This window comes from Schistocerca piceifrons, chromosome X (genome assembly GCF_021461385.2).
Source record: "Schistocerca piceifrons isolate TAMUIC-IGC-003096 chromosome X, iqSchPice1.1, whole genome shotgun sequence".
NCBI lineage: Eukaryota > Metazoa > Arthropoda > Insecta > Orthoptera > Acrididae > Schistocerca > Schistocerca piceifrons.
Genome location: NC_060149.1, coordinates 261,498,174 through 261,525,392, shown reverse-complemented (window position 1 = coordinate 261,525,392; position 27,219 = coordinate 261,498,174). Strand labels below are relative to the sequence as shown.

The window sequence follows — 27,219 nt, the reverse complement described above, 5'->3', positions numbered from 1 at the left end:
CATTCTGAAATTGTGTACATTATGAGATGAATAAAACAAATTTCACAAACCAATCACTACAAGTCACTGCAGCGAGGCTTTACTGACTGTATTAACAAGCTTTAGAATTTTGTTATGATAGTATGACAACGAAGTTGGCGATGAGGACCTTTCTCAGCAGTGCAGCGTGTGATCAACAGTTAAGGATGGAGAATTCGTGGAACATCAGAAATACCTGCTGATGTTGCAGTGACAGCAATAAACACAACAAAACCAATGTGTCAAGTAATAGCAGCACCAACAACAGACTAGTGGCCATAATGTGTAGCCATCCCCATTTTTTAGTTTTAAGGACTTACAAGTCACAGGTGAATTACCTGCTACAATTTCTGCTACACTACAATGTATCATGGATTCAAACAGTTTAAGCTTTTTTACTTCATTCCTCTGGGAGCAAGTTATGTGGACTAGTCCAGAGTGTGTGCCCATAGCAGAATGAAATAACTTGCCACTTTCTGTAATCTGTGATATCCAGACTAACCATTACAGCCAGGAGCCTCACAATGAAGCTTCAAGGCTACAATTTAATGAAAGTGGCTAATGGTCTGGTCAATTGTCTACAGCCTGCGACGCACTCAAAAGGCAGTGTCAGTGGCAACTAAGTACTTTAGACATATTTATCATTTTTACCTAACAAAGACCAAGTTTTTGAGACTGGCATAACAGTAGCTACAATGTTTATCTCTGTACCAGAATAACAAACTGACTGACAACTAGTTCATTACATGACAGCTACTACAGCAATAGCCAATCCACAAATATGCTTGGTCCCCTTTTCTGACCACCATCACACTGCTCTGTTACCTCAGGTGCCAGTTGCCGTAGTCAGTTGCAGATGGTGCTTGCAACTGGTACCAACAACAGTTATTTGCTTTAGTTGCACGGATTGTTTCTCTGGGCTATAAACACATTTTATGTGACAGCATGCCTGAAACTAGTTGCTAAAGTGCACAGAAAAAGTGCCAAGACTATCGACACCTTGCCAACTGACCCCATACTGCACATTAACTGCCAGTTTATGAATGTATCCAGAATGGAAAGCACAGCTGCCACTGCTGGCATATAATGTGCAAAGGCAAATGTGAACAGACATTGGTCCCTGCCCTACACTTGACTGTAAATTGCTTTGTTGAGGTGTAACATTCAACACGGTCTTGAAGTGAATGAAATACACCTTCCTCTTCTGAGACCACCATCGCATAGTATTCCGGCCAATCATAGTAAGTTAAGACAGTAGCTCTGGGTACTACTTCCAATTCACCAGATATTGCTCTCAATTCTGATTTAAAAAGCCACTGTCAGACTAGTGCACGTAACAGCTCATAACAGTCACAATTACACTACAACTCTGTACATCCAAACACACCACATGTGCCAGTCATTTCTCTTTGAACTTGCAGACATACATTTACTGCTGAAAATCAAATGAGCAGATACGATAGATCTTAGGAGTTCAATGTGCCTTTCAGAATGTAGCATTGTAACTTAATTTTTGGCACCATTAGTATGGCAACCATATTCCAACATTACTTAAAAACAGTTAATACCTGATATTCCTAACTGTGCAAGTTACCTGGTTAATATTAATTTAATGAGGGCCACACAAGAGCAGTACCACTCACTCCTGTCCTGTCACAGGCTTATCCTACCCCATCAGACCGGACCACCTGTGAAAGTAGCAATGTTATATACCAGCTATGCTGCAACCACTGCACAGCATTTTGCATTGATATGGAAACCAACCAGTTCTCAACTACAATGAATGGCCACTGCCAAAAGTAAGGTGCACCACCCAGAAGCACAACATGCAGCAGAGGAGAATATGCAAGCTTTCAATGGCTGCTTCACAACCAGTGCCCTCCGAGCTATGCTGATGAGCTATCCTTGCAGCACACCCTTCGCACCAATAACCTTCCTGGCCAAAACCAAGTCCCTAAATAATTCTTAATTCTCAACCAGAATTTACCGTACATGAGGAATCAAGTGAGACGGGATGAGAAATTGGGTTTTGCAGATGTGTCCTTTTTACGTAGGCAAAATGCTTCAGAAAATTTAATTAGTGAACTGATACTGGGTAGATACCTGTTCTAGAATTCTACTACAATGTCTAAACACGATTTCGAGTATCTTTTACAAGCAACTGATCCGAGAAATGCTAAAACCTAAACAAACATGAGAGTATGTATACTAGGTACAAATTGATTAACAATCAGTTTGTAGCTACCAGTTATTCGTAAAAAGTTAAATGTACGTCTTAAGTTCACCTGTCATCAATAAGCCACATGGTACCAGAAGTATGCAATGCTTAGAAAGAAGGACTGAAGGATTTATTTAAGGGAAGTCTTAAATAAGAATACAGTTTTTATTTTATTTTTGTTTGCCAGCACACACAGCCATTTACACCATCAATTACTATGTCTTGGGATACTATGAAACTGAGTCTCAAATGCAAACCCTGTGGATGGAGAGGCAATTGCACTTCCACTCTTCCTACATAACTTTCTTTTGCCTCACTTTTGGCGTATGTTCGAGCACTTCAGAATTTTTGCCTGCTTCATCAAGAACGATTCCTAACTCACTGTCAAAAGTCTGCCAACAATTTTATTCTGACTGCAATCTTTGTATACAGAACTTCCAATGTCCCGTAGCTCTGGTAGTGGAACTGCATTTGTAATATTCATAGATCTCTTGTTTGTCCAATTTTCCATTGCTGTACTCAACCAACTACAAAACACACGGTTATATGTATGTGCACAAATTTTTGGACAAAAGCAAAACATTATTTTTCCCTCAGACATGTCTGAAACGTGCCAGTAAGAGGAGTAGGAAACTAAAGTGAGAACAAGAGGAAAGAAATTATGGACAAGGACAGAGGTAGATTTTGCCTGAAATGTGAAATATTCTCCACATGTGGTGGGCAACACCCACAATGTCAGAAATACATTGGCAACTACCGGCAACAGCCTGAAACATTAGCAATATTGTCCAGCCATACTGAAAAACTGATGTCCGTTGCAGCCACATTGCAGCAATGTTGATGGCAATGCTATCGCTGCCATATATTGCCGTAAAATACAGCCCATCTAAATGCACCTTTAGGCTGTAACTTTCACAATGTAGATGCTACACATTACCTGTGTCTAAAAATCTAAGATGCATTTTTGTCAACATTAATTATGGTGAATTTATACCTAAATTATTTAGAATTGCAAACTGCTGTCGAGATGGCATATTATATTTTAGTAGTGAGAAGCCTAACAGCAGCCTTTCATTGAACTAAGGAAATTTCTTTATCTGTTTCCTGCTTGGCAACCTATAGACAACTATCTTCTCACTATGGTATCAGCACCATGCTGCCTTAAACTTTCCAACAGCATGTTACGTCCAATTGGCATTCGTTTCTAAACATTGACAGTGGCACAGAGGAACTCCTCTTAGATCCAAATGGAGGCATTAGCAATAACTTTTGATACAAAAAAGTTTCATATACTGCTTTTGTCAGAAAAGTTCCAGGGCAGATCTTTTTTTATTTTTATTTCCAAGTTTGCAATACTAAAAAGGAACAAATGTTGTTTTTATGTTACCTGGTGCATGTGCATCCTTGAAATGACCTTGACCATGTTTCCACACAAACTCAGAAGGTGGCATGGCTGTATAGCAACACACAGTTTGGGTTCTTGGCGCTTTAATTACGGCGACAATGGATGCTGACTGTGAGCAAAGAGAACATTAAGTTCTGCGATAAGCACAGGAAAAGCCCTAGTGAAAAACCCTAGAAAAACCCAATGATTAAGCAAGCATATGCAGGCGAGGCACTTTCAAGAAGTCTTGCTCTGAGTGGCGTAAAAGGTTTTGTGAAGCAGAGATTCAGTGCAAAACTACCCCAGAGCTGGTCGCTCATCTGCAGCACTTACCGATGCAAACATGGAGCATGTAAGGCAGTTATTGCAAGAAGACTGTCATGTAGCTGAGCATGTGACATCAGAACTTAATTTGTAATTGTGATGTGTGTCATAAGATTTTATGTGATGATTTAGAGACATTAAAATTGAATGCAAAACTCATCCGTCGCACACTAAAAGATGAAAAGACAGAGGAAAGACAAAGAATTTCTACTTAACTACTGGAGCGAGTCAGATGTGATCCCACATTTCCTTCCAAGATTATTGCTGGGGATGAAAGTTGGTGTTACCAGTGTAGCCCTCACATGAAGTGTCAAAGTGCCGAATGCCAGAATCTTTGATCACCAGTTTCGAAAAAAGTCTAATAACTTTCGAGAACAAAGACAATGTTGATTGTATTCTCTGATAAGTGATTAGTTCACCATGAGTATGTTCCTCCAGGACAAACAGTGAACCAAACTATTTGCATCAAAGTCTTGAAACATTTGTGACAAGCAATTGAACACCACAGCCCCGACCTGCGGTATCCTCAGGACTGGTTCTTACTCCATGGCAATGCAAGATGACAAACTGCTTTATCTGTAACGAAGTATCTGCCCAGACATTCTGTTACTGCCATCCCACATTGTAATATTCACCCAACCTGTCATCTTGCTATTTTAATCTTGTTCCGCGATTGAAAAAATGACAAAGGAAAACTTCACCACGATATTGCAGACCACCTACAGGATGAGGCAAATGAGCTTACAGGCATCACAGTTTAAAATTTCCTTACTTGCTTCCAAGACCTTTACAAAAATTTGCAACAGTACATAGACAGCCAAGGCAACAACTCTGGTAGGAGCTAGGATGCAATTTTCTGTTTTTAAGAAAATCTAGCCTGAAACTTTTCTGACAAAGGGAGTATTTCTGTATGGCACAAAACACCACCTGCCAATAGACCATAAGCCACCGATCTCACAGATACATGGTTCACAGATTGCATTGTGTGATACCTCATGTGAAGTCCCACACTTACCATTATGTTTACTGGCTGTGACAATACAAAGATTTTGAACATGCAGTCTGAGCAGGCCATTCTTGACTGCAAAATCAGACAGCTCGAAACCAGTTCTCTCTGTGACCTCCACCATCACTCATGGTAGCATGTGCATGTTGACTTCTCTGGACCATTTCAGAGCACTAGGAGGTTGCTGGTGGTGCATGCACTCCAAATTTTTCCTTTTATGACAGATGTCTGCAACAGCAGACATTACCATCAGTGTCTTCTGAGACTATCTTTGCAATTTAAGGCACTCCCCAAATCTCTGTTTCAGACAACTATCCCCAGCTCATCTCGTCTACGTTTCATCTGTGCTGCCAACAAAACAGCATCAAAAATCTGAAAATCATCCCTCTTGCTCAACATCTAGAGGTGGACTGGTTTGTCAGATTCTTCAAGGCACAGAAGAGAGAAGCAATGACATCGCCCATGGAAGCCCTGACCAGCTTCCTTTCAACATATAGAACCATACCAATAAATGCCTGATGTCAGTCGGGTGGAATCCTCGTGTAGAGGTTTGAATGACTACAGTGATTAAGTTAGTTAAATGAAGGCATTTTACAGTAATGAAGTAAGTTAAAATGTGATGGAATATTGGGAGCCAGAAGTTGTATGTGTGTGACATTCTGTTGTGCAGTTCAGTGGTATGATACTGTGACTTAAGTGGACCAGTGGAGTCCCGAATTACACAAAGTGAAGGCAAACACTGCGTCACTGGCCAGCTGAGGATTTGACAAGCAGCTGCTTGCCACAAACCAGGGGGTCAACATCAATGGGAGTAATCGGTTAAACCAGCCGATCAACACCAAAATACTCCACCGACCTACTCGGGAAGAAGAACTGCAGACATCAGCAACAGAAAGCTGTATTTAAGAACTGACAGCCAGCTCGTCACTTGTCTGTCATTAGGCACTGGAGTTATGCAGAACCTGTATCACCTCACAGCCATAATTATAGTCACCATCATAATGCAGGTCGTTGCTTACGAGGCACCAGAGTGATGCCACGTTTTAAACTAACATCGGACACCATCGACAGGCAGCTGCCTGTCATGAGAGTCACTGCTTCGGGTGCATAGTGGTTATGCACTGTCGCCACTGTCCTGGGATGCTGTCTCCACAAACGCCGTGACTGGGGCGGGAGCTGGGGACCCTGGCCCGCCAACGACAATCAGCTACAGCTGAGGATGGTCACAGACAGGGCACTCCCCTGTCCCACAGCCACACCATGCCCTCACTTTTTCTGACCAGCTATATGTGGGACAAATTATGTAAAATATTGTTGCGTACCAGTTCTCCGGTATTGGTTGCAAGTAAGCGAGTACTTGGGGCAAATATATTAAGTACACGATACTGGACGTTAAGTGGCCTAGGTGGAGGGCATGTAAATTCACTCAACAATGGAGTGAATAAGTTCTGAGTGGGGGAGGTTAACTTCCAAGTGGATGCAAAAGTTCTTCCCATGATTAGCAGAAGATACAATGTGATTCTCTGACGATTTCCTGGTTGCACATCATGCCATAATTGACCTGGAACGGCATATGGTAGAAATGGATGAAACTTAGTTTCAGCTAGACTCTGCAACCAGAATACCTTCACTGTCTCAAGGTCTGTCCCATTGCAAGGGGAAACCAATTCACAGGAAAGGTAGTCTGGATTGATGTTGGTACTGCCAGTGAACTCATTGAGTATCATTGAACCTTTGGCAGATAAAGTACTAGCTGCAGTTAGCTGTTTTACACAGCATAGTGTGTCGTAAGTTTGGGAGGTAGGCAGCACAAGGGTAGTGCCTGTCTGAGAAAGTAAAGTTGCCACAGGGTACCCTGGTTGTGAATTTAGAAACGTTAGATTTTACAGCAAATTACACAATGCTGGGAGGGCCTGTCAACTGGTCAGCACTGAGGAGTGAGGTAGCGCATCTGGAAGCACAGAACAGAGCATTAATGGAAAAACTTTCAAGTAAGTACATGGAATTATTTAATCCATCAGGTTCATTACCTGCACCACTGTTTGTTTAGCACCAAATTCCTAACAGAAGTGAAACACCTGTTTACAAAGTACAGTATCGAGTTTCAAGACATTTACAGCTGATTATGGAAGTTTATACATCAGAAACTTAGAGATGGCATCACAGAACCTAGCAGCAGTCTGGTCTGCTCCCATTAAAATTACAATGAAAAACCACTAGATGGTGGCAAAGCATATTGTTTCTGTTGTGACTACCATTTCCTCAACCAGAAAATGGTGTCCGATGCACATCATATGCCTAACATACTGGAAAATGGACAACTTTGGTCAGTGCTGGTGCATCACAACACTAGATTCCCGTAGTAGTTACCACCACTTGGAAGTGGTGCCACAGGACCGACCAAAAGCTGCATTCTCAACCCTAACTGGGCAATTTCAGTTTTGCCACATGCCTTTTGAACTTAAAACACACCAGAAACCTTTCGGCATTTGTTGGACAGTGTGTTGTGCAGATTAAAACAAACAGTGCATGGTATATCTGGATGACAATCATATATTCACAGAATATTTCAAAACATGTGGAGTGGTTGCACGAAGTGTTTGATCGTTCATGCGCAACATGGTTAATGTTGATTGTTTAGAAATATTTTGTATTGCGAGGAGTTAAGTATTTAAGTCACATTATAGGGCAGGATGGAACTCTTACTGACCCAAAGTTAATTGAGGTGGTTCGAAGTTTTGCAACACCCACCAAGGTAAAGGAATTGCTATCTTATTTGAAACTCACAAATTTTTACCATATGTATGTCCAAAAATTGCAGCAATTCCAAGACCTATCACGCAATTGCAACAAAAAGAAGTGAAGTTTCATTGGACAGCTGACTGTGAGAGGGCATTCCAGACGTTAAAAGATCTGTTGAAATCTAGTCTCATCTCGTCTATTCGGGTTTTGAAAAACCCTTTATTCTTTCTTGTGATTCGAGCAATTTTGCAACGAGAGTTATTTTGAGTCAGGAAGTAGACGGACAGCAGCACACTACTGCGTACACTTCACGGCAGTTCAATAATACTGAAAGAAGTTATTCCACAATGGAAAAGGAAATGCTCGGTCATTTTTGGAATTGGGTACTTTCGTTGTTACCTCTATGGCAGACAAGTGGCTTTTAGGACTTAAAGATCCAATCAGTAGATTCTCAAGATAGGCCTTGCAGTTAAGGGAGTTTGATTACGAGATAGTACATCGGCTGGCAAGGTCGCACGCTAACGCAAACGGACTCAGCCATAAGGTACGTGCTATGGAATGCGCAGGCATTGATGAAAGTGAATGGAGGGCAGCACAAAGTGCAAACCCCAAACCCGGACTGTCAATAGTTTGCTAAACAGCAGTTCTGCACGGGGGATGGAGTATTGTATCAAGCAATGCAGAGCTTCCGTGACAAAGTGTGTGACAAGCACGTAACTTAATTTTAGCAGGACATTCGGGTCAAAGAGCAACAAAGAAAAGGGTAGAGCAGAATTGGTGGATGATGTGCAGGCAGGACATTGAACATTACACGAAAAACTGTATTCCGTGTGGACAAAGTATAGGACTAAATCACAAAGTATAGGACTGAATCACAAGAAAATTAAACTACAGTGGTTACCGGAAGCTAATAAGCCCTTCCAAATGGTAGGATTGGACATCTTAGGACCCCTAGCACAAACACCAAGCAGGAATCGTTAACATATTAACCATTATTGACCACTTTTCTCATTACGTTTCCACGATAGCTTTACCAGAGCAAAGCATGACAGTGGCTCAGGCAGCGGTCCGCCAGTGGATACTTCAGTTTGGGACACCTGAACGATAATCACGTATCAGGGTGCAAATTTTATGTTGGAATGAATGCAGCACTAATGCAGGCTGTTGTGCATTAAGAAATTGTGGGTGAGCGCTCTGCATCCTCAAGCAAACACTTGCACGGAACGAGTTCACAGGACAATTGCGAAAATGTTGAGTTTTTAGATAAATTTCCAGCATAACAATTGGGATGTCATATTGGCCTACATTGTCAGCGCATACACCTCAAGTTCAAAGCACTAGGTTATCCCAGTGTGAAGTAATTTTTGGGCACCAGTTGTCATCGCCCTTCGAGTTTTGCAAGCCCTACTGCAAGGAGACATCACATCAGTGAAGGATTTCACTAGAGAGCAAAGCTTATGTGGAGAGAAGTAAAAAGAAGGAATGTGAAGATTTTAGAGAAACAGGGAAGGGTGCTGGATGTTAAAGCAATGTTACTTAAGTACCATGTGGGTCAGTGGGTTATGTTAACAAATCCGTATGTGCTCAAGGGGAAAACTAAGAAGTTTGTGTCACGGTATAATGGTCCTTACCAGGTAATACAGATGGTGTCGCCTGTTAACATTAAACTGCAGCTCCCACAAGCCCTTCAGGAGCCCCATGTAATCCAAATTCGGTGGTTTAAGGGGGGATACAGACAATTTGCAGTGTGTGGCCCCAGTTTCCATAGAAAGGGGAAGGGGGGGAGGGGGGGGGGAGAAACAACAGAGAAGGAGAAGGGAAGTGAAACAGCAGAGTTAAGGAAACAGGATAATATGGCAAATCATCAGTATATGCTAAGACCTAGAGCAGAAATGTGGGAGTGACACTAGGATTTACTTTCCACTTAGCAGCTACAATAATGGAAACCACAGCCGTCAGTATGGTCCATTTCTTAATTTACATTCCTGACCTTATCTTTCTCTGTTTCGCCCCACAAACACCTTTTGTTTCTGAACGATATCTCTGACGAGAACATGCTCACTTCTTTGGATCAGATGATTGCCACTCAATGTGGTCGTGCTACCATGGAACATCTCTTACAAGGGAATGGTCCGATAAGACATGTCTAAACCTACTGTGAAATTTTTTAGACATGAAGAAGACAATGAAAGAAATTCACTGTCAAAATTTTAGCTGCAAGGAGGCACTGCAGGTATTAAAAATAGTTGAAAATTACCAAAGTTTAAGCACACTAGGCGGCACTAGAAATGTACACCCCTACTGGCACTGTAGCAACTGCGTATGCACAACTATGCGCACACACACAGCCGATGTCAGCAGTACATTTGTAAACAGGAAACACGACTACCCGATTGTAATTAGTAAAGGGCGTAACCCGATTGTAATTAGTAAAGGGCGTCTCAGGTTACTGTTCATTGATAGTTTTTCTGAAAATACAGTACACAGTAACTATTCTCTCGAATTGGCCACTCAAGTAACATCTATTACAAATAATCAGTTGCTTTTCGAGGTATTGGTAAGTATTGACAATACAGATAAAGCTGAATTAATATTTATTGTCGTTTTGTAAGAGATGCCTGGTAATAGTACCTGTTTTTCTTCCAGTTTCACAGTAATGTGGAATCCAATTAACATTCTCAATTTAGCAATGATGAAATATGAAGAGCGTGGTTTCCCGCTGAAATTACCTGATGACGTAAATGTCTGTCATTTGTTTGTTGATTATCTTGGCATTCATTTGAATGGTATCGACATTTCGTTTGAAATTGTGGCTTGGTCAGAAGAAATAGGAAATAACTGCGACAATTCCATTAATTGTGGTTCGGGTGATGTTAGTTGTATCAGTAACAGTTTGGAAGAACAATACCTTCCAAGCCTTTTTTTTTTAAAAAAAAAAACACGTACTCAACAGCTTTCAGCGACAAAGAAAAGGCAGTGAAATATTGGTCAAATATTAAACGAAGGAGGGAAAAACACTTGACACAGTGTGCAATGGCGTTTTTGTTTCGTTACATCAGAATGTGGACTGTACAAATAGAAGAATGAACAATATGAAGTACGAAATATGCACGAAATGGAAACCCAAAACCATCTGAATAAAAAACTGTTCGAAAGATTTAGAACTGCTCGCGAGAGGCTACGCACCCACCGTTACTGATGGAGATCTACGGGACTGGGCCCTCTGAATTGCATCCAACATGAACATTGCTAATTCCCAGGCTTTGTCAACTTCAAGAAATCGTACAGAATAGGAAGTTGCAAAGTTACAAGTTTACATCATGTAAACTTGTAGAACAGCAGCCAGTGATAGACAATGCTATAGAGAAATTCATAGCTGACAAAGACAAAACTTGCTGTTATCCCTGCCAGTCAGGTTTCTCGAAAGAACTACACACACACACACACACACACACACACACACACACACACAAAAAAAAAAAAACCCAACTGCCAAATGGCCTCTCACTTGGGGATAAGCAGCGTATCAGGGCTAGTGGCATTGAACAGCAGCTCAAATTGGTATGTAACAGTAAGACTCCAAGGTCTGATGGGTTCCCTGTCACATCCTGAACAGCATTTGGAAGGGCATTTACACCACTGTTCATCACAATTTACTGCATATCTTTTGAGCTGTAGTATGTTATTAACTAAGGCTGGCTGCTTTGAGTATCTCTTTCACTTTCTCAGAAGGAACTGAGCTGCCACCAGCAGCACTCTGCCTGCAGGTGACCGACTTCCTACTCGTCCTACTCATTTGCTGTGTTATTTCAAGTTTTCTTTTTCCGAATATGCAGCAACATTTTGTAAAGTTTCTTTTCTTTGATAAAGACAAATATTTTTGAACAAGAAAAGTAATCATTTGGAAGTCCTGTTAGATGACAAATAACTTGTAAATTAGCTTTTTTGGCTGATGTTGCTCTCCACTTGAATGAACAGATTAAAATATTTAAATTGGCAGAGGGTATTATTTGTGACCTTTGCACAAATATTAAAGCTGACAGACACTGTTACATTTCGAACAAAACGTCAGATGGAAAATTTTCTAACACTTCACTATTTTCCCGTCATCAAAGGGGGAAAACTGTTCAAGTTTTCCACTCTTTGTTTGCAACTGAATTTCTGTTGATCTGAAGGAAGATAGCTCATTCAGGCTCTCAGATTTAGATGCCTCATTCCAAGGAGATTGAAATTTTCCAGAATTCTTTCTTGTGAAATGGAAGATGTTCAGGCAGCACTGCAAGGGGATTCACTGAACTGCAAGCTGACATGAAATACAAGTCTAAAGAAGGAAGCTTTGTTACCTCTCACTAAGTATAGTGCAGATTAATAAAGTGTACTTGAGGTTTGCGCTGAATTGTGTTTGCATTAAACACACACAAATTTCATTATAATTTTGTTCTTCAATTTCAAGATACTGTTTTATTCAGCCCCCACAGAGTCAAAGTGGAATGTAGCTCTCATGGACTAATAATTTGGAGATCCCTTATATACACAAACCTGTTTCTGTCAATTATATAACTCATCACATTTCATAAAATGAAGAAAGTACAAAAATGTGTGTAAAGTAACCCGCAGTTGATGGTATCAATTGTATGGGATCCGCAGCATCATGTTATACTAGCAGAGGACATGGAACACACAAAAGCTTAGCATAACTGGTCACAGTCTCATCTGACTGGTGAAAGAGTGGGCCAGAAATGCTGGAATGTCATAATTGCCAGACACACTGGAATACACCTCACAACTCATGAGCACCTGCTTGGATAACTTCAGGAACTGTTTCTTAAAGCAGAAACAACAAATATTCTTCAGCCCCTACATACCAGATGGTTGTAATTTAAGTACAGCTACCCACAGATGTCCCATATGGGCTGTAATTATGCACAACAAAATTTGGTAGATATTCTAATGCATTAATGCAGACTAATCCACATTGGAAAAAATTAATTCCAATTTTGGCCAACCAGTGCAAATCCGGTGCTGTAATGCAAGAAAGATATATAGGCATGTTTCCATATGTAATGGTTTAGGAACGGGACACAGACAGAAAAGGTCGAACAAGTGAAAAAAGCGCAATGTTGATTTTATCATCAACCATTTCTTACACAATTTGTTGAATATGAGCACCAGAGGCATCGACAAGATGCTGTATCCATATGGCGTAATCAGCTGTTGCTCACAGTATTTCCGAGCAATATGAGCAACATGTTCCTGTCTACCAGCCTTCAGATCAGCGTGTCTGGCAAACACGCTCTTTTAGATATTCTCAGAGCCAAAAAATCACACTGGTTCAGATCAGGTGATCTTGCAGGCCATCCATCTCAAAAATCTCTGGAGATAACTCATTTGTTGAAGACTGCTTTAAGCACACCTTTCAATGGACGAGCAACATGAAGTGTTGCCCCACCCTGCACGGAAACTGGTTTCAACACAATTCCACTCTTGCAAAGCAGAGATCGCATGTTCTAACAGGTCCTCTGGGTGGATTCTCTTCAAAGACGAATGGACTGAGAATAAAGCAGCCTGTGAATACAGACCTACAACCACATACGGTAAAATCAGTGGCTCTTCATGCACACCACACAATTTAACAGTACCTGAAAGATGGCAGTTCTGCGCATTAACTGTATCCTATAGTGTAAAATGTACCTCGTGACTCGGTAAAATATTGCCCAGCCACATTTCATCAGCTATGATCCATAATAGAAACCGAAGAGCAAATTCAGAATGTTGCTGCACCTTCTGGAACTTTTATGGGTGCAAGTGTAAAATAGCCTGCAAAACTTTCCACACTGTTTACCATGGGATGGACAATTCACATGACAATGCACGAGCACTAGCACTACTGAGGGCCCATACTGCATGATCAGTTACAGCAACAGCAACCTCATCAATAACTTCCACTGGGATAGGACACCTTCCTCTTCCAGGTATCACACCAAGTTCACCCATTCCAAATTTCATTATCATCTTAAAAACATTTAGTGACATTGGGCCTCTCTTAAAACCTTTCAGTCTCAATGTAGCACTGTAATTGCTGCCATTCACATAAAACAGTTTCACTAACAGCGTACAGTCTCTTCTCTGTTGCCATACTGTTTACTCAAATTACGCACTGTTAAGTGACAACGTTGATGTCATACCACTATACAGTGTATGGCACCAGATTTGCAGTTGGGGCCAAATTTAGATCTAATTTTTTTCCAGTGTAAATCAGTTCTACATTAATGCATTAGCATATCTACTGATGCCATGCAATTACACCCCACAAGGGACCTCCATGAGTAGCTGAACTTTAATCATAGCCATCCAGTATCTACCCTATGGGGTTCACACAGATCAAATTAGAGGAACAGATGCAAAGGACATTGTTACAGCTAAAGAACCTAAATTCACAGCTCAATAGTTTCTCATTACCTTTAAGCAGTATGGTTTGAAACAAACCACACCACCTACCTCTACCCTCCCAATGATCGACTATATGAAGAAGGCTCTGGCATGCACAACAAAAATTATGACAACACATCTTATGGCTTTGTAAACATCTACATGCACCACCAATTAACTACGACAGCCCTGTGAAACCACTATGAAGGTTTATTTCTTACACCACTAAATTTTTACTTCTGGAGTCTTACCACATGCCCACTACCCATCTACTTTCATTACACACATGAGAGTGGTACACAAAGTACCCTCCATCACATACTGTAACATGGCTTGTTGAGTATACATCTAGAGTCAATCCGTGTGTGGTAGTTCAGCCAATATCCAGGATGAATACCTAAAAATGAAATGATCATGTGGCATTGTTGGCCAGAATGTCCCAGTCGAGTTCAGCTGCCAAGTGCAAGTCTTATTTCAATTGGCACCACATTGGGCAACTTGCAGCTGGTGATTAAGATAAAATGATGAGAACACCACCCAGTCCCCGAGTGGAGAAAATCTCCAATCCATCCAGGAATCGAACCCGGTCCCAGTGCATGGGAGGCAAGCACATTATCACCCAGCTAAGCAGGCAGACACAATGTTCTGAAAGAGTAACAGACAGCAGCTACACTACATCTGAACAGAGACTCGAGACATACAGTACTGAATCTAGAGAATGCTGTGAGATAAATTTAGGGAAAGACAACCATCACCTGAACCCGAAAAGGCACAACACTTATAGGATATGGCTCCTATGGCACAATCTATCAGGAGGACCAACATTAAATTTGTCAATTCACGCAAATCAAAGATTAAGAGTACTATTTCAGTAGTCAACTAAGATAAAATGACATTACTGACAAGTCAAATAGATGACTGATGAAGTACGTAAGTGTGTCAGCAACATGTGAAGACGTTTCAAGAGTGTTCTTATGGAAATCTAATACACAGAAATTGTAAAGGCAGGGTTACGGAAGTACTGTAGATGCCAATACGCTTTCCCCTATTGAGATTTGCCATGATATAAATACAAAACATATAATACAGTTTTGGTTAAGTATCCACAAATAATTAAGTTTTCTATTTAAAGAGGAAATATATTAGCTTTTGACTCTTAGCTGCTACACATTAAAAATACAGCAATGTTCTAAAATAGCTTCTGAACTTGTATCTTCAGAGAGTTTACTTTTGGTCTCAGACAAACTTCTATCCAACACACATGAATAATCACAGACTGTAAAATTGGCTGGATCGAAATTCTGTGATTGTTCTTTTGGGAAAATATCAAAATAATCTTTGAGATACTTTAGAACAGATTCTTCATCTTTCAGACAGTTAAAAATCAGACGATCTTGTTTGGCAAGTACTTTTTCCAGCATAAACACAAGATGGTGGTGAAAACATTTGAAGGGAACCTTCATTGCCTTGGCTAGTGTTATCCATTCCTGGACGCATTCCACTGGAGTCTGATGGTATCCAGCAAACATTGCTGGGTTGGTAAGTATTCCACGGGCTGACATTACACCTGAAACAAATTAATACCTGAACAACTAAAAGCTTTTGATTTACTCCCAAAACAAAGTCTTCTAAAATATGTGGTCCAAAAATAATTTAACTTTAAAAGTTTTACATGTTTTGGACCAATACAAGATATCAGAGCTAAATGGAAATGTTCTGCAGTAATATATATTTAAATACAGAAAAAGTGAATCCCTACTTAGAGGATTGTAAAACAGTATATCAGTAATGTTTGATAAAGATTACAGAGATGGTGTACCCACATGGTCAACAGAGTGAAAGTCTAGACTAGGGCCAGTAGCATACTTACATGTTTCATGCAGGACTGTAGTTATCACTTGCCATGAGGTATGATAGGAACAAATGAAGTGTGTCAGCTGTCTGTGTTACACAGTCAATGAAATGAACAGCAGGCAGACTGTGTTCCAAGTAATATATTTGGAAGAAGGGTGAAAGAGAGCAGCAAGCAAGGATTAATTTAATTGCTCCTTGTCTGTGGCACAGCTGTTTAAACTGTGCTAGTATCTGCAAACCAAGGACAGTGTCACAATGCTTGATATATTCAAGAAAGAAATGAAATATTTCTCTGCTCTGTTTCCACGTAATCTGTGCAAGCACGCTGAGCAAGTGGATCAATGTTTTTTTTTTAATTAAATAATGGGAGGAGGTAGGTGGATCAATGTTTATAAAACACACTACTATTATGAATAAACTGCCTTCTCTCACGATTTAATTTATAAACACTGGCCCAGTAAGTGTGCTTACGCTGATTGATTGCGAATCCACATTTGCTACATTTTCGTGTCTCTTTTACTATTCCACAAGACATGGACCAACATCAGTCCCCTTCATAGAACTCGCTGCCATAATCACAAAATATTTCTCTCTAAACTCACTAATACACTGAAAACGGTGAATGAGACAAAGGTTGCTATTTTGGCAATAGAAACATTCCGTTTCTCCTCACCTCCCACCGGTTATGTTAAAGGATCATTCCACCGGCTATGTGAAACTGACACATTGCCAACCTATGAGCAATAGATAAGCTCCACTGTGACTGCCACTGGCCCCGATCTAAACTTCAGTCACCTAGCAGTGACCTCTTGAATGATTGCAAAGGTCAGTGTTCTGCCAAGTGCACACAGTGAACAAAGTAAAAAATATCAAAGCAAGTAAACACTGTACCTCAATGACACATGAGGACACAGCATCAACATCAGAATGTGGGTTCAGATGGGGAGGGGAGGAGGACCGGGAAATTGGTTTATCACCATTTCAGCTAGCCAGAAACATGTATGACAGAATTACATGGAATCAGTGGATGCAAGAGGGTCCCAGAATTCATCCACAGCATTTGCTTTGCAAAGCCTACAGAAAAATCAGACAAAAATGTTAGAACTATGTGCCAGGCAAAGACAACTTGAAAACAGGTCTTCCATAGGCAGTGCTCTTACAGACTAAGCTATGCCTGTATAGCTCATCTATCAAGAGCACTGCCACGAAACACAGGGTTCTAGATTCAAGTCCCAGTTCTGTGCACAATTTTGATCTATTAATAAGTTTCAGAACAGTGCACAGTACACTGCAAAGTGCAACATTAGCTGTGCATCCACTGTATACACTGTTTGCTGTGGGCTGGACTGATGGACTCACATGGGACTACGTTAGCTTCCATTTTCAGAAAAATGAATGCCTCAGACTACTCCTGGCATATAAACACCATCACTAACATTATGAATGGCAAAATAGGTTTCCAAGTCAAACCCATTGCAACCTGTTATACACTTATGGCAGCACGCTTGTTACATGCTACCAAGGTGACAGCAGTTTGGGAGCCTGTGCTATTGACTGACACGGGGGGGGGGGGGGGGGGGGGGGGGGGGGGGGGGGGGGGGGAAGGGGGGGGGGGGGGGGGGGGGGGGGGGAAGGGGGGGGGGGGAATAATCAAATGATGTGATTGTGTTTACCACTGGATACAACTTTTATTTCAACTCACTGAGTGTAATCTGAATGGGACCACCACCCTGGAAGTTTTAGGACTCTCAGCACTGACCATTCTTCAAGACTAAATCATTCACACTACACTCAATAAGTAAGTGGTAAGATCGCAAGCTGTATGTGATGGTAAAAATCCATCATATCACTTCATCAATTTTCCACCATGTCTCACAAATGCACAAGCTCCCTGAGTGCTGTCACCCAGCTACTATGTAACCCACATGCTGCCTTCATTATATAACAGGTTCTAATGTGTCTAATCTGGAAACTTACATTGCCAGTCATAACGCCAATGATGGCATACACATGCCCATTTTAGTCTGAGGCACGAGTGCTTTCTGAAATATGCTAGACATCTTTACAAAACAATGGATACCACTGCTTCCTAACCTCGGGGACATATACATGCACTCTGGTTCCAGACCACACAAATTAAAGGTTTTGATTCTAGCATGTAAGGGCCAAACATCATAAAGCGTCCCCTAAAACAGAGAGCATGTACAGTTCTCTAAACCTAATTATAGTGCACCAAATCAATGGTAGTACGAATTTCATTTCAGTCACATTATTCTTCATGTAAATTTATTAGCATTAGTAAACTGTAAGCCTGGTACATATGGTACATTCTTAATTGCTTTGAGTGTTCAATAAAAACACAAAAAGAAACTTTGCAGCAGCCCATATTCATCATCCTTGATGTACTACAACTACCACATAAAGTGATTGTTACATGTATCAGTACATTATTCCTGTACTTCACTGACAAGAAAGGAAAAAAATGATACACAATAGCAGCTGTGCAAATATGAAATCGTAAAAAAAAATTCATTACAGATTATGTTTAATAGGATTCTTAAGGGATTAAACAGTATGGTTATCGGTCCTTTCTTCCTTCCAGAGGAAATTCAACTAAAATAGTAATATAGTATATAAATAATTTAACGGTCTAGTCCAGGATCCTTAATCTTATCATAGCTAAAATCTGAATTGTGTTCAAGCAATGAGGCAAGTTAAAGCAAGGGAAAAGAATGGCAGTTTTAAGATGTTTAAAATAGGGAAGGGTGGTACTGCCAGTGTGGAAGTCACCCCAACTGAAGATCATCAGATCATCTCTTGCCAGAATCCATCCTCTGCACTTGTCCTACGGACATAAGCCCAACATGAACAACACAGACATTTATTCTCTCTAAAACACAAGGAGAAATGTAACACACATAACTAAAAATATCAACATTTTAAAGAACACAGCTGTCAATAATTACTATAAATAAACTTAAAGCAATCTTGATTGCATAAATTTTTTAATGTGGTGACCGGTTTTGATCTTATTACAAGATCATCTTCAGACCTACAACAAACAGGAATCCCTATAAACATATAAAGGACAAAATCATATATTGATAACCCTCTTGCTTGTGGATGGTGGTGTACCGCAATGCGAAGGACGTCAGCTACTAATTAAATACTTGAAACCCCGCCACCATCTCCGGCATAACATCATGGATAGCCAATCACTTAAGTTGCAATTCTGCCACTTAAGAAAGTAACATGGTAGTTACTATTAAGCCATTAATACCACCTATAGAACATATAAAACACTCTTATAGCTTACAAAATATAGTGTGAACAGGTAATTACTGTGGCCTAAGCAGTGTGGCCCTATCATGTACTGTTATCGACCAAAGCAAAGATAATACGAGGTGCATTCTAGTTCTCAGGCCTCCGATTTTTTCTAATTAACTACTCACCCGAAATCGATGAAACTGGCATTACTTCTCGATATAATCGCCCTGCAGACGTACACATTTTTCACAATGCTGATGCCACGATTCCATGGCAGTGGCAAAGGCTTCTTTAGGAGTCTGTTTTGACCACTGGAAAATCACCGAGGCAATAGCAGCACGGCTGGTGAATGTGCGGCGACGGAGAGTGTCTTTCATTGTTGGAAAAAGCCAAAAATCATTAGGAGCCAGGTCAGGTGAGTAGGAGCATGAGAATCACTTCAAAGTTGTTATCACGAAGAAACTGTTGCGTAACTTTAGCTCGATGTGCGGGTGCGTTGTCTTTGTGAAACAGCACACGCGCACCCCTTCCCAGACGTTTTTGTTGTAGTGCAGGAAGGAACCAGTTCTTCAAACATTTTCGTACGATGCACCTGTTACCGTAGTGCCCTTTGGAACGCAATCGGTAAGGATTACACCCTCGCTGTCCCAGAACATGGACACCATTTTTTCAGCACTGGCGGTTACCCAAAATTTTTTTGGTGGCGGTAAATCTGTGTCCTTCCATTGAGCTGAATGGCACTTTGTTTCCTGGATTGAAAAATGGCATCCACGTCTCATCCATTGTCACAACCGACGAAAAGAAAGTCCATTCGTGCTGTTGTTGCACGTCAACATTGCTTGGCAACATGCCACACGGGTAGCCACGTGGTCGACCGTCAGCTTTCGTGGCACCCACCTGGATGACACTTTTCGCATTTTCAGGTCGTCCTGCAGGACTGTGTGCACAGAACCCACAGAAATGCCAACTCTGGAGGCGATCTGTTCAACAGTCATTTGGCGATCCCCCAAAACAATTCTCTCCACTTCTCGATCATGTCGTCAGACCGGCTTGTGCGAGCCCAAGGTCGTTTCGGTTTGTTGTCACACGATGTTCTGCCTTCATTAAACTGTCGCACCCACGAACGCACTTTCGACCCATCCATAACTCCATCACCACATGTCTCCTTCACCTGTCTATGAATTTCAATTGGTTTCACACCACGCAAATTCAGAAAACGGATGATTGCGCACTGTTCAAGTAAGGAAAACGTCGCCATTTTAAGTATTTAAAACAGTTCTCATTCTCGCCGCTGGCAGTAAAATTCTATCTGCCGTACGGTGCTGCCATCTCTGGCACATATTGACAATGAACGCAGCCTCATTTTAAAACGATGCGCATGCTTCTATCTCATTCCAGTCCGGAGAAAAAAAAAATCTGAAGCCTTAGAACTTGAATGCACCTCGTAGCAAGGACGCTACTGTAGTAACCGTGGAGGTATAAGGAGGGGAGATGCCATGACATCACAAACTTGAAGCCGACAGAAACCGAGCTTCGCCATTGCAGTTTGGTCAGAAGACTCGTTTCCGATTGTGCTACTGTGTAGAGCTGCGGAAGTTTTTTTCATTTTATAATGCCGGTTTGCATTGTTTACATGTGTACTAAACGTTGGAATAGTGCTACCAAGTTAAAAGGAATCACGTTCCATGCGTAAGTGGCCCCGTTCGTAAAATATTGTTTATATTTGAGAGATGTGCGGCTTTGTTTACATTTCGTGAAACTGTTTTCCTCTTATTTTATTTCAGATTTCCAGTCAATGAAGCTCTTAGAGCTCTGTGGGTTCATATGGTAAGAAGGAAAGACTGGATACCTAACAAATGTAAACAACATATGTTCCCAGCATTTTCGAGAAGAAGATATTGACCGAACTTCAGTTTCGAGTGTTCGGATCAGAGAAAATTCTGTGCCATCAATTTTTCCTGCCTTTCCACCTCACTTACGAAAGGAGGTCTACATGAAATCAGCATATTGATTCTGAATTCCTGTAAAACTAGGAAATGAATGTACAATGCCAGAAAGTATGAATGTTTTAATTAGGCCTCTAATTTCAGTTGTGTTTTTGTCTATAACCAATAACATGTGCACATTACAGTGGAGTTAATCCATGTAACAATAATTTCATAGTTTTATCACATTTTCGGGCGTAAATTTCTATTTTTTTCGTGTGTGTGTGTGTGTGTGTGTGTGTGTGTGTGTGTGTGTGTTTATTTCTGTGTAATAAGACTTCAGGCATCAAGTCAAGATAACTGTCATAATCTGCTCTTCCTCTTTGTCATATTTAATTTTATTTCTTTCGATCATTAATTACTTAATCATCCATTTTGGGAAAATTCAACAAGTTGAATCAGTATTCTTTGATAATAGTTTCACACCTGTAAGCATTGGTGTCTGTTGTGAAATAACACTACTTAAATGCCCCAGTAACAGCATTGCATTTACTCTTGTTCTGGGCAGTGACAAATTATCATACTGGGGAAAAAAGTGCTTAATTGTGTAAGATAGTTTGTCTAATATATCATATGTTCAAGTGTATATTGCTACAATTTCAAAACATACAGTGGATACAAAACCACCAAATTGGCACTTTCATACTGCGCTGGGAGTACATCGACCCCCCCCCCCCCCCCCAAAATGCAGCTTTTCATAAAGGCAGGTTTCTACCCCCTCACATCCACAAGTGTTTCTGTACTGTCATTGTAGTGCAAATAAATAGTAACAAGTCCAATCAGAATCTACAAATATTGTAAATGCATTACGGAATGCAAATAATTATAAGTAGGCTGTAAGGTGTAATTGAACAGTTTTTATTTGTTTTCGATCTTTGTTTTCTGTAGGAACAGAAGAAGAGACGACCACCAACAAAGGCAGCAGACATCAAAATGTACAGTTAATTTAACTGCTACATGCAGAACTCAAGATGAAGCCACTACCAGTGGCTTTCAGGCTGAAGCTTCTCATCCTGCTAATCCCACCACACCATTGGATGTAAATCCTGAAGAAACACCAATAGTGAGGAACCTTAAGAGGGATGTGTGTGTGCTGCTGAAAAAAAAAAAAAAAAAAAAAAAAAAAAAAAAAAAAAAAAAAAAAAAAAAAAAAAATGAAAATTATAGGAAGAAAGTCAAAGTTCTTCAGCAATCCAAGTGCCGTTCAATTTAAAAAAAAAGTGGCATGTTTGAGCACAGTGATGGAAGAACTGAGAAAAAACATTTTGTGGATGAAGACAGTCTTAAGTGTTATTGCAAGCATACCTGGAATGCACAAGCAGCTGTTGCAACGACAGGCAGCAAAGGCAAACTGTAAGAGTGTACCTAGAACTTACAGCCCTGAGCTACGTTCTTTTGCTCTTACATTAAACTTTTATTCCCCACAAGTGTATAAATATGTTAGACGCTGCTACGACACGTGTCTGCCACATCCAAGAACATTAGCAAGGTGGTACCAGGATGTGGATGGTGCTCCTGGCTTTACCACGGAGGCATTTGCCATTATTAAAGCAAAAGCTTCTCATCAGGGCCGGACTAATAAAATTCTATGCAGTTTGTTAATGGATGAAATTGCAATCAGGCAACACACAGAATTTGATGGAACACAGTATTATGGGTACATAGATACGGGGGCCTCTGTTGCTATGGATAGTTTACCTGTAGCTAAAGAGGCCTTTGTATTAATGTTAGTCACAATTAATGGGTCATGGAAGCTACCAGTAGGGTATCTTTTTACATGTGGATTGACTGGGGAGCAGAAAGCTCATTTGATTAAACAATGCATTAGCCTTGCCAGTGCCAGTGGCATTCAAGTAGTGTCTCTTGTGACGGTTGTGCCTCCAATATATCTATGGCCAAATGCTTGGGGTGCAATACTGACGATGGATTAAAGACCACCTTTTTTTGATCAGGGTAACAATTTTGAAGTTGCATTTCTGTTAGATCCGCCCCATATGCTAAAACTTGTAAGAAATGCATTAGGGGAGAGAAAACATTTTTGGGATGGGCAAGGTACTGTAATTTCATGATACCTATTTGAACTACTGCATAGGTTACAAGTGAAAGAAGGTCTCCAGTTAGGCAACAGCATTACGAGTAGCCACATCAATTTTGTGAACAACAAAATGAAAGTTAGGTTAGCAGCCCAGCTGCTCAGCACTTCCATGGCAGACGCAATGCAGTACTGCTGCGATATGAAGATACCAGGCTTTGAAGATGCTTCTATTACAAGGGTATTCAACTGCCCGTTTGATATATTAAATTCCAGAAACCTTCTGCAGAGTAAGTGGAAGCAGCCTTTGAATGTTCATAATTTCAAGGTTGTTAATTTTTAATGGCGGCTCAGACATACATCAAAACACTTACTGTGTGTCAGGGACAAAGAGTTGTGGACAGTAACAGGAAAACAGGTTTCATCGGCTTCCTACTTTGTATTTCTAGTGTCTTGCACCTCTATACAAAGCTTGGACCACAATCCTCTGCACCTTTGTTGAAGTTCCTCCGTATTTATAAGTGCTCCCAGGATCATTTGGAGATGTTTTTTAGTGCAATCCGTAGTCGTGGTGGGTGGAATAACAATCCAACAGTTCGACAGTTCATATCTGCCTATAAGAGACTCATTCACAATGAAATTCGTGAATCAGACAGAGGCAATTGTATAGCCCCGGAAGAGATCCCTATTTTGACATACAGCGGTCAGACTATATAACAACAAATCAATTTCACCACTGAACGTAGGCAATTACTAGATATGGAAACCCATTTGGTGAGCCATGATCATGATTAAGTTGAAGCTGAAATGATTCTCTCTGAAGTGGCAACCCATATTGTTTATATTTCAGGATTTGTGGTTCGTCACTTAGAGAGAACTTTACAGTGTGAAACATGCTTGTCAGTGTTGCGAGGGGAAGGGAGTCATACTGCCTATTCTCTTATACACAGAAAGAGTAGAGGTGGTTTGATTTCACCATCTGACGATGTTGTGGACATCTGTATGTGTTCTGAAAAAGTATTTAGAAAATACAGTGCTGGAAATAGGAGGGTTCCTGTGAAAGATCCTAATACTAAATGTGTGTCAGAGGTACTTGGCACTTTTCTGTTCAAGCCTGTGTGAGGAATTGGGAGAGCACATGAAGGATCAGCACCCATTAGATAATCACTTGGTACTGCTGATCAAAGCTATTGCGAAAAGGTACCTGCTGACACATCAGAAACATGCTGCAAAATGTTTAACAGATTCACTCCATGAAAAAAAAATTGAGAACAGCATACACCAAATTAGTTCTTTTTAAAGGTCAATGAATTTGTGAACTTTCCTTCCCACACTTCTTTCCTCTATGTTATTTAATTTTCCCTTTTAAAGCTGTGTTTGAGGGTACATATGAAAGCTTTACCCCTTTTGGAGAACATTTCTGAAGTATTTTAATGAGGTAGTGTGTGCTTCTGGTGGCAGTGCATTAAACAAATAAAAATTGACCAGCCCTTTACAAAATTCACAATGGCTATATATACCCTGGAGAATTTTTATTTGTGACATGTATTTTAATGATGAAATGATTACCTTAATTTGTAGCTACGTGTAGTTTAAAGAGTACTGCATTAGTAACGGAGTTCATTGTAATGAGAGTTTAGTGGTTTCAGATGGAAAATTGTGTTTCTTGACTTAGTGGTGTAAGGCTTTCAAGAGCTCATTTGTAAATTGATCCAGGAAATTGGACCACTCCTATGATACACAACTGTGATCTGAAAGTTTTTTTTCACATTGTTCTGTGGGATTTTTTATCACCAATTCTAGCCATACTACTTCATGTTCTGATAGATACAGACTATTAAGAAGCCCATTTCATACATACTTATTTTTACATTTGTTATAACACTGTCCAGATGTAATTGTCTTATTGGCTTGTTATTGGCACAAAACATATTGTGTAACCTGAGGACACAAAATATTTAAGTGCTTTGTTGTAACCCAAATGTCAATATTAATATTGTACTGTATCCAAGAGATTAAAATGTTTCTCAAAACTACATTGTTTATAAATTTCTCAAAAATTTTGTTAGTCCCATACTTCACATATGATTATATGGAATGTTAGTGGATAAGCTATAATGAGATTGAAACACTGACGATTTGATAATGCAAGAACACAGCTTGATAATTTGTACTTGAAAATGTGTTTTAGTGAGTTGAAATGTACAAAACACCCTAGTATGCCATTTATTGTTTCTCTCTTATTTTATCCTTTACTTTTGCAACTTTATCCCATGGAAGTCTGCGGTATGTTACAGTAATTGTAAAAGGTGAGTGATAAAACAATATTGTGTAAACGTAATGCTAGTTTAAATGCTATGTGCAAGAAATGGTTCCAAGTGTAGCACTGGTTTAAGATATTTTGCTTTATCCAACATTGAAGCAAATAAAAAAAGAGGTAGGTTAAAACAGTCAAGGTGCCTCACTCTTTTCCACTATGTTTTATACATTTCAGTGAAATTTCAGACTATTGCACGTAAGTACCTATCATCAGCAAGTGTTTAGCTTGACTTGCAGGTTGAAATTTGAGCACGCATGTTTGCAGGGCATCCTAATGTAACTATTGGTGATTTTAATAGCAGTGTTGTCCTTTACACAAATTTGTGTAATTGAGATTTGCTTAACAGTTCATGATTAGCATCAAACCTGCTACTTAATGACATGTATTGACTTATACACTAAAGGAAGGTTTCCTAATTATCATCTGACATGTAGGCCTATTGTGCTATTAATAATCACACACAGAGCAACAGTTGTGATTTCATAGTGTTCAGATGTGTAAACTACAATGGTACTGAAAATCCCATTGTGTGTACTTTCACAAGTTTGCTGTGTTGACATTCACAAAAGCACTATCATATGCTTATTTTTCTTGACAAAGGGCAAACGATGTTTGTATTTACAAATGAAATTTTGTACAAGTGTGTAAACGAGTAAGAAATATCATCCGGTATGTAAACAAGCATAGCTTTCGGGTTCTGCTTTCAGTTTACATCGACACAAATACAGTAAAAGGTGATTTGAGTTTGAGTTTGAGTTTGAAAAGAGCTTTGTACACTATTATTTTTCACCAATCGAAGTTTGTATCCAAAAGAAACACTTGAAGTTAACAAGACCAAATTAGTTGTATTGCTGGGGCAAAAACTCATTAAAAACAAAACAAAGAAACACCTGAAAAAGCTATTCTGACGTGTTATGCATGTGAACATTGTAACACTCAACATCTGAAATTATTTCGCAGACATAACGTTAAATATGAAGAACACGCAATTCTAACAAGAGCCCTGTCACTGTTTTGACCAATCAAACATGGCGGCCGACTATGCCCACCGCCTTCAAACAGATGTACAGCAGACGGCTATTGTGCCATCTCCCCTCCTTATACCACCATGGTAGTAACCATGGCTACCTACTCATCTTACTAGGGCCAAAGAGGCTATCTATGGGGGAAAGCGTCCTGGTCGCTCTAAGGTAGCCAGTGAGACTCAACAAGGGTTGATAGTACATGATGTGTAAATGATATGCGCATGAGTTACTGTTACCATTGAAATTTAAATTGAACGACATCTCGCCAAAATAACTTCAAACAATGTACGCCTGAAATGTGATTTCAGTAGTGGAATGTTAAAGAAAATTTTATAAAGTAACACCTATATTACCATTCCGATCAATCATCTGCATATGATGATGCAACATGATGGCTATCATGAGTGTAAAATTAATGACATTATTCCAATACAACCACTCTCTGGACGGTCACGAATGAACAGATGAAATAATGTCTGTGCTAAACATAATGTTATATTGAAATATAGCAATAACCGCTGGCATAGCAGGGTAGGGTGAAAAGCATCCCTCGTCAAACAGTGAAAAACAGATGGGTGACATATAGCGTATACATAAGGAAAGAAAATTGATTTG

At 40.1% G+C, this 27,219-nt stretch overlaps 1 protein-coding gene across 1 annotated transcript in view; it reads right to left on the bottom strand.

The window, feature by feature from the left end:
* Positions 1 to 15,256: 15,256 nt before the first annotated feature.
* Positions 15,257 to 27,219, bottom strand: part of LOC124721927 (tRNA-dihydrouridine(20a/20b) synthase [NAD(P)+]-like) — a 43,157-nt gene continuing 31,194 nt past the window's right edge. Inside the window, exon 6 of the mRNA XM_047247083.1 lies at positions 15,257 to 15,688. Within this exon, the coding sequence (XP_047103039.1) occupies positions 15,285 to 15,688 (404 nt within the window). The 3' untranslated portion in view covers positions 15,257 to 15,284. The remainder of the gene's footprint in view (positions 15,689 to 27,219) is intronic.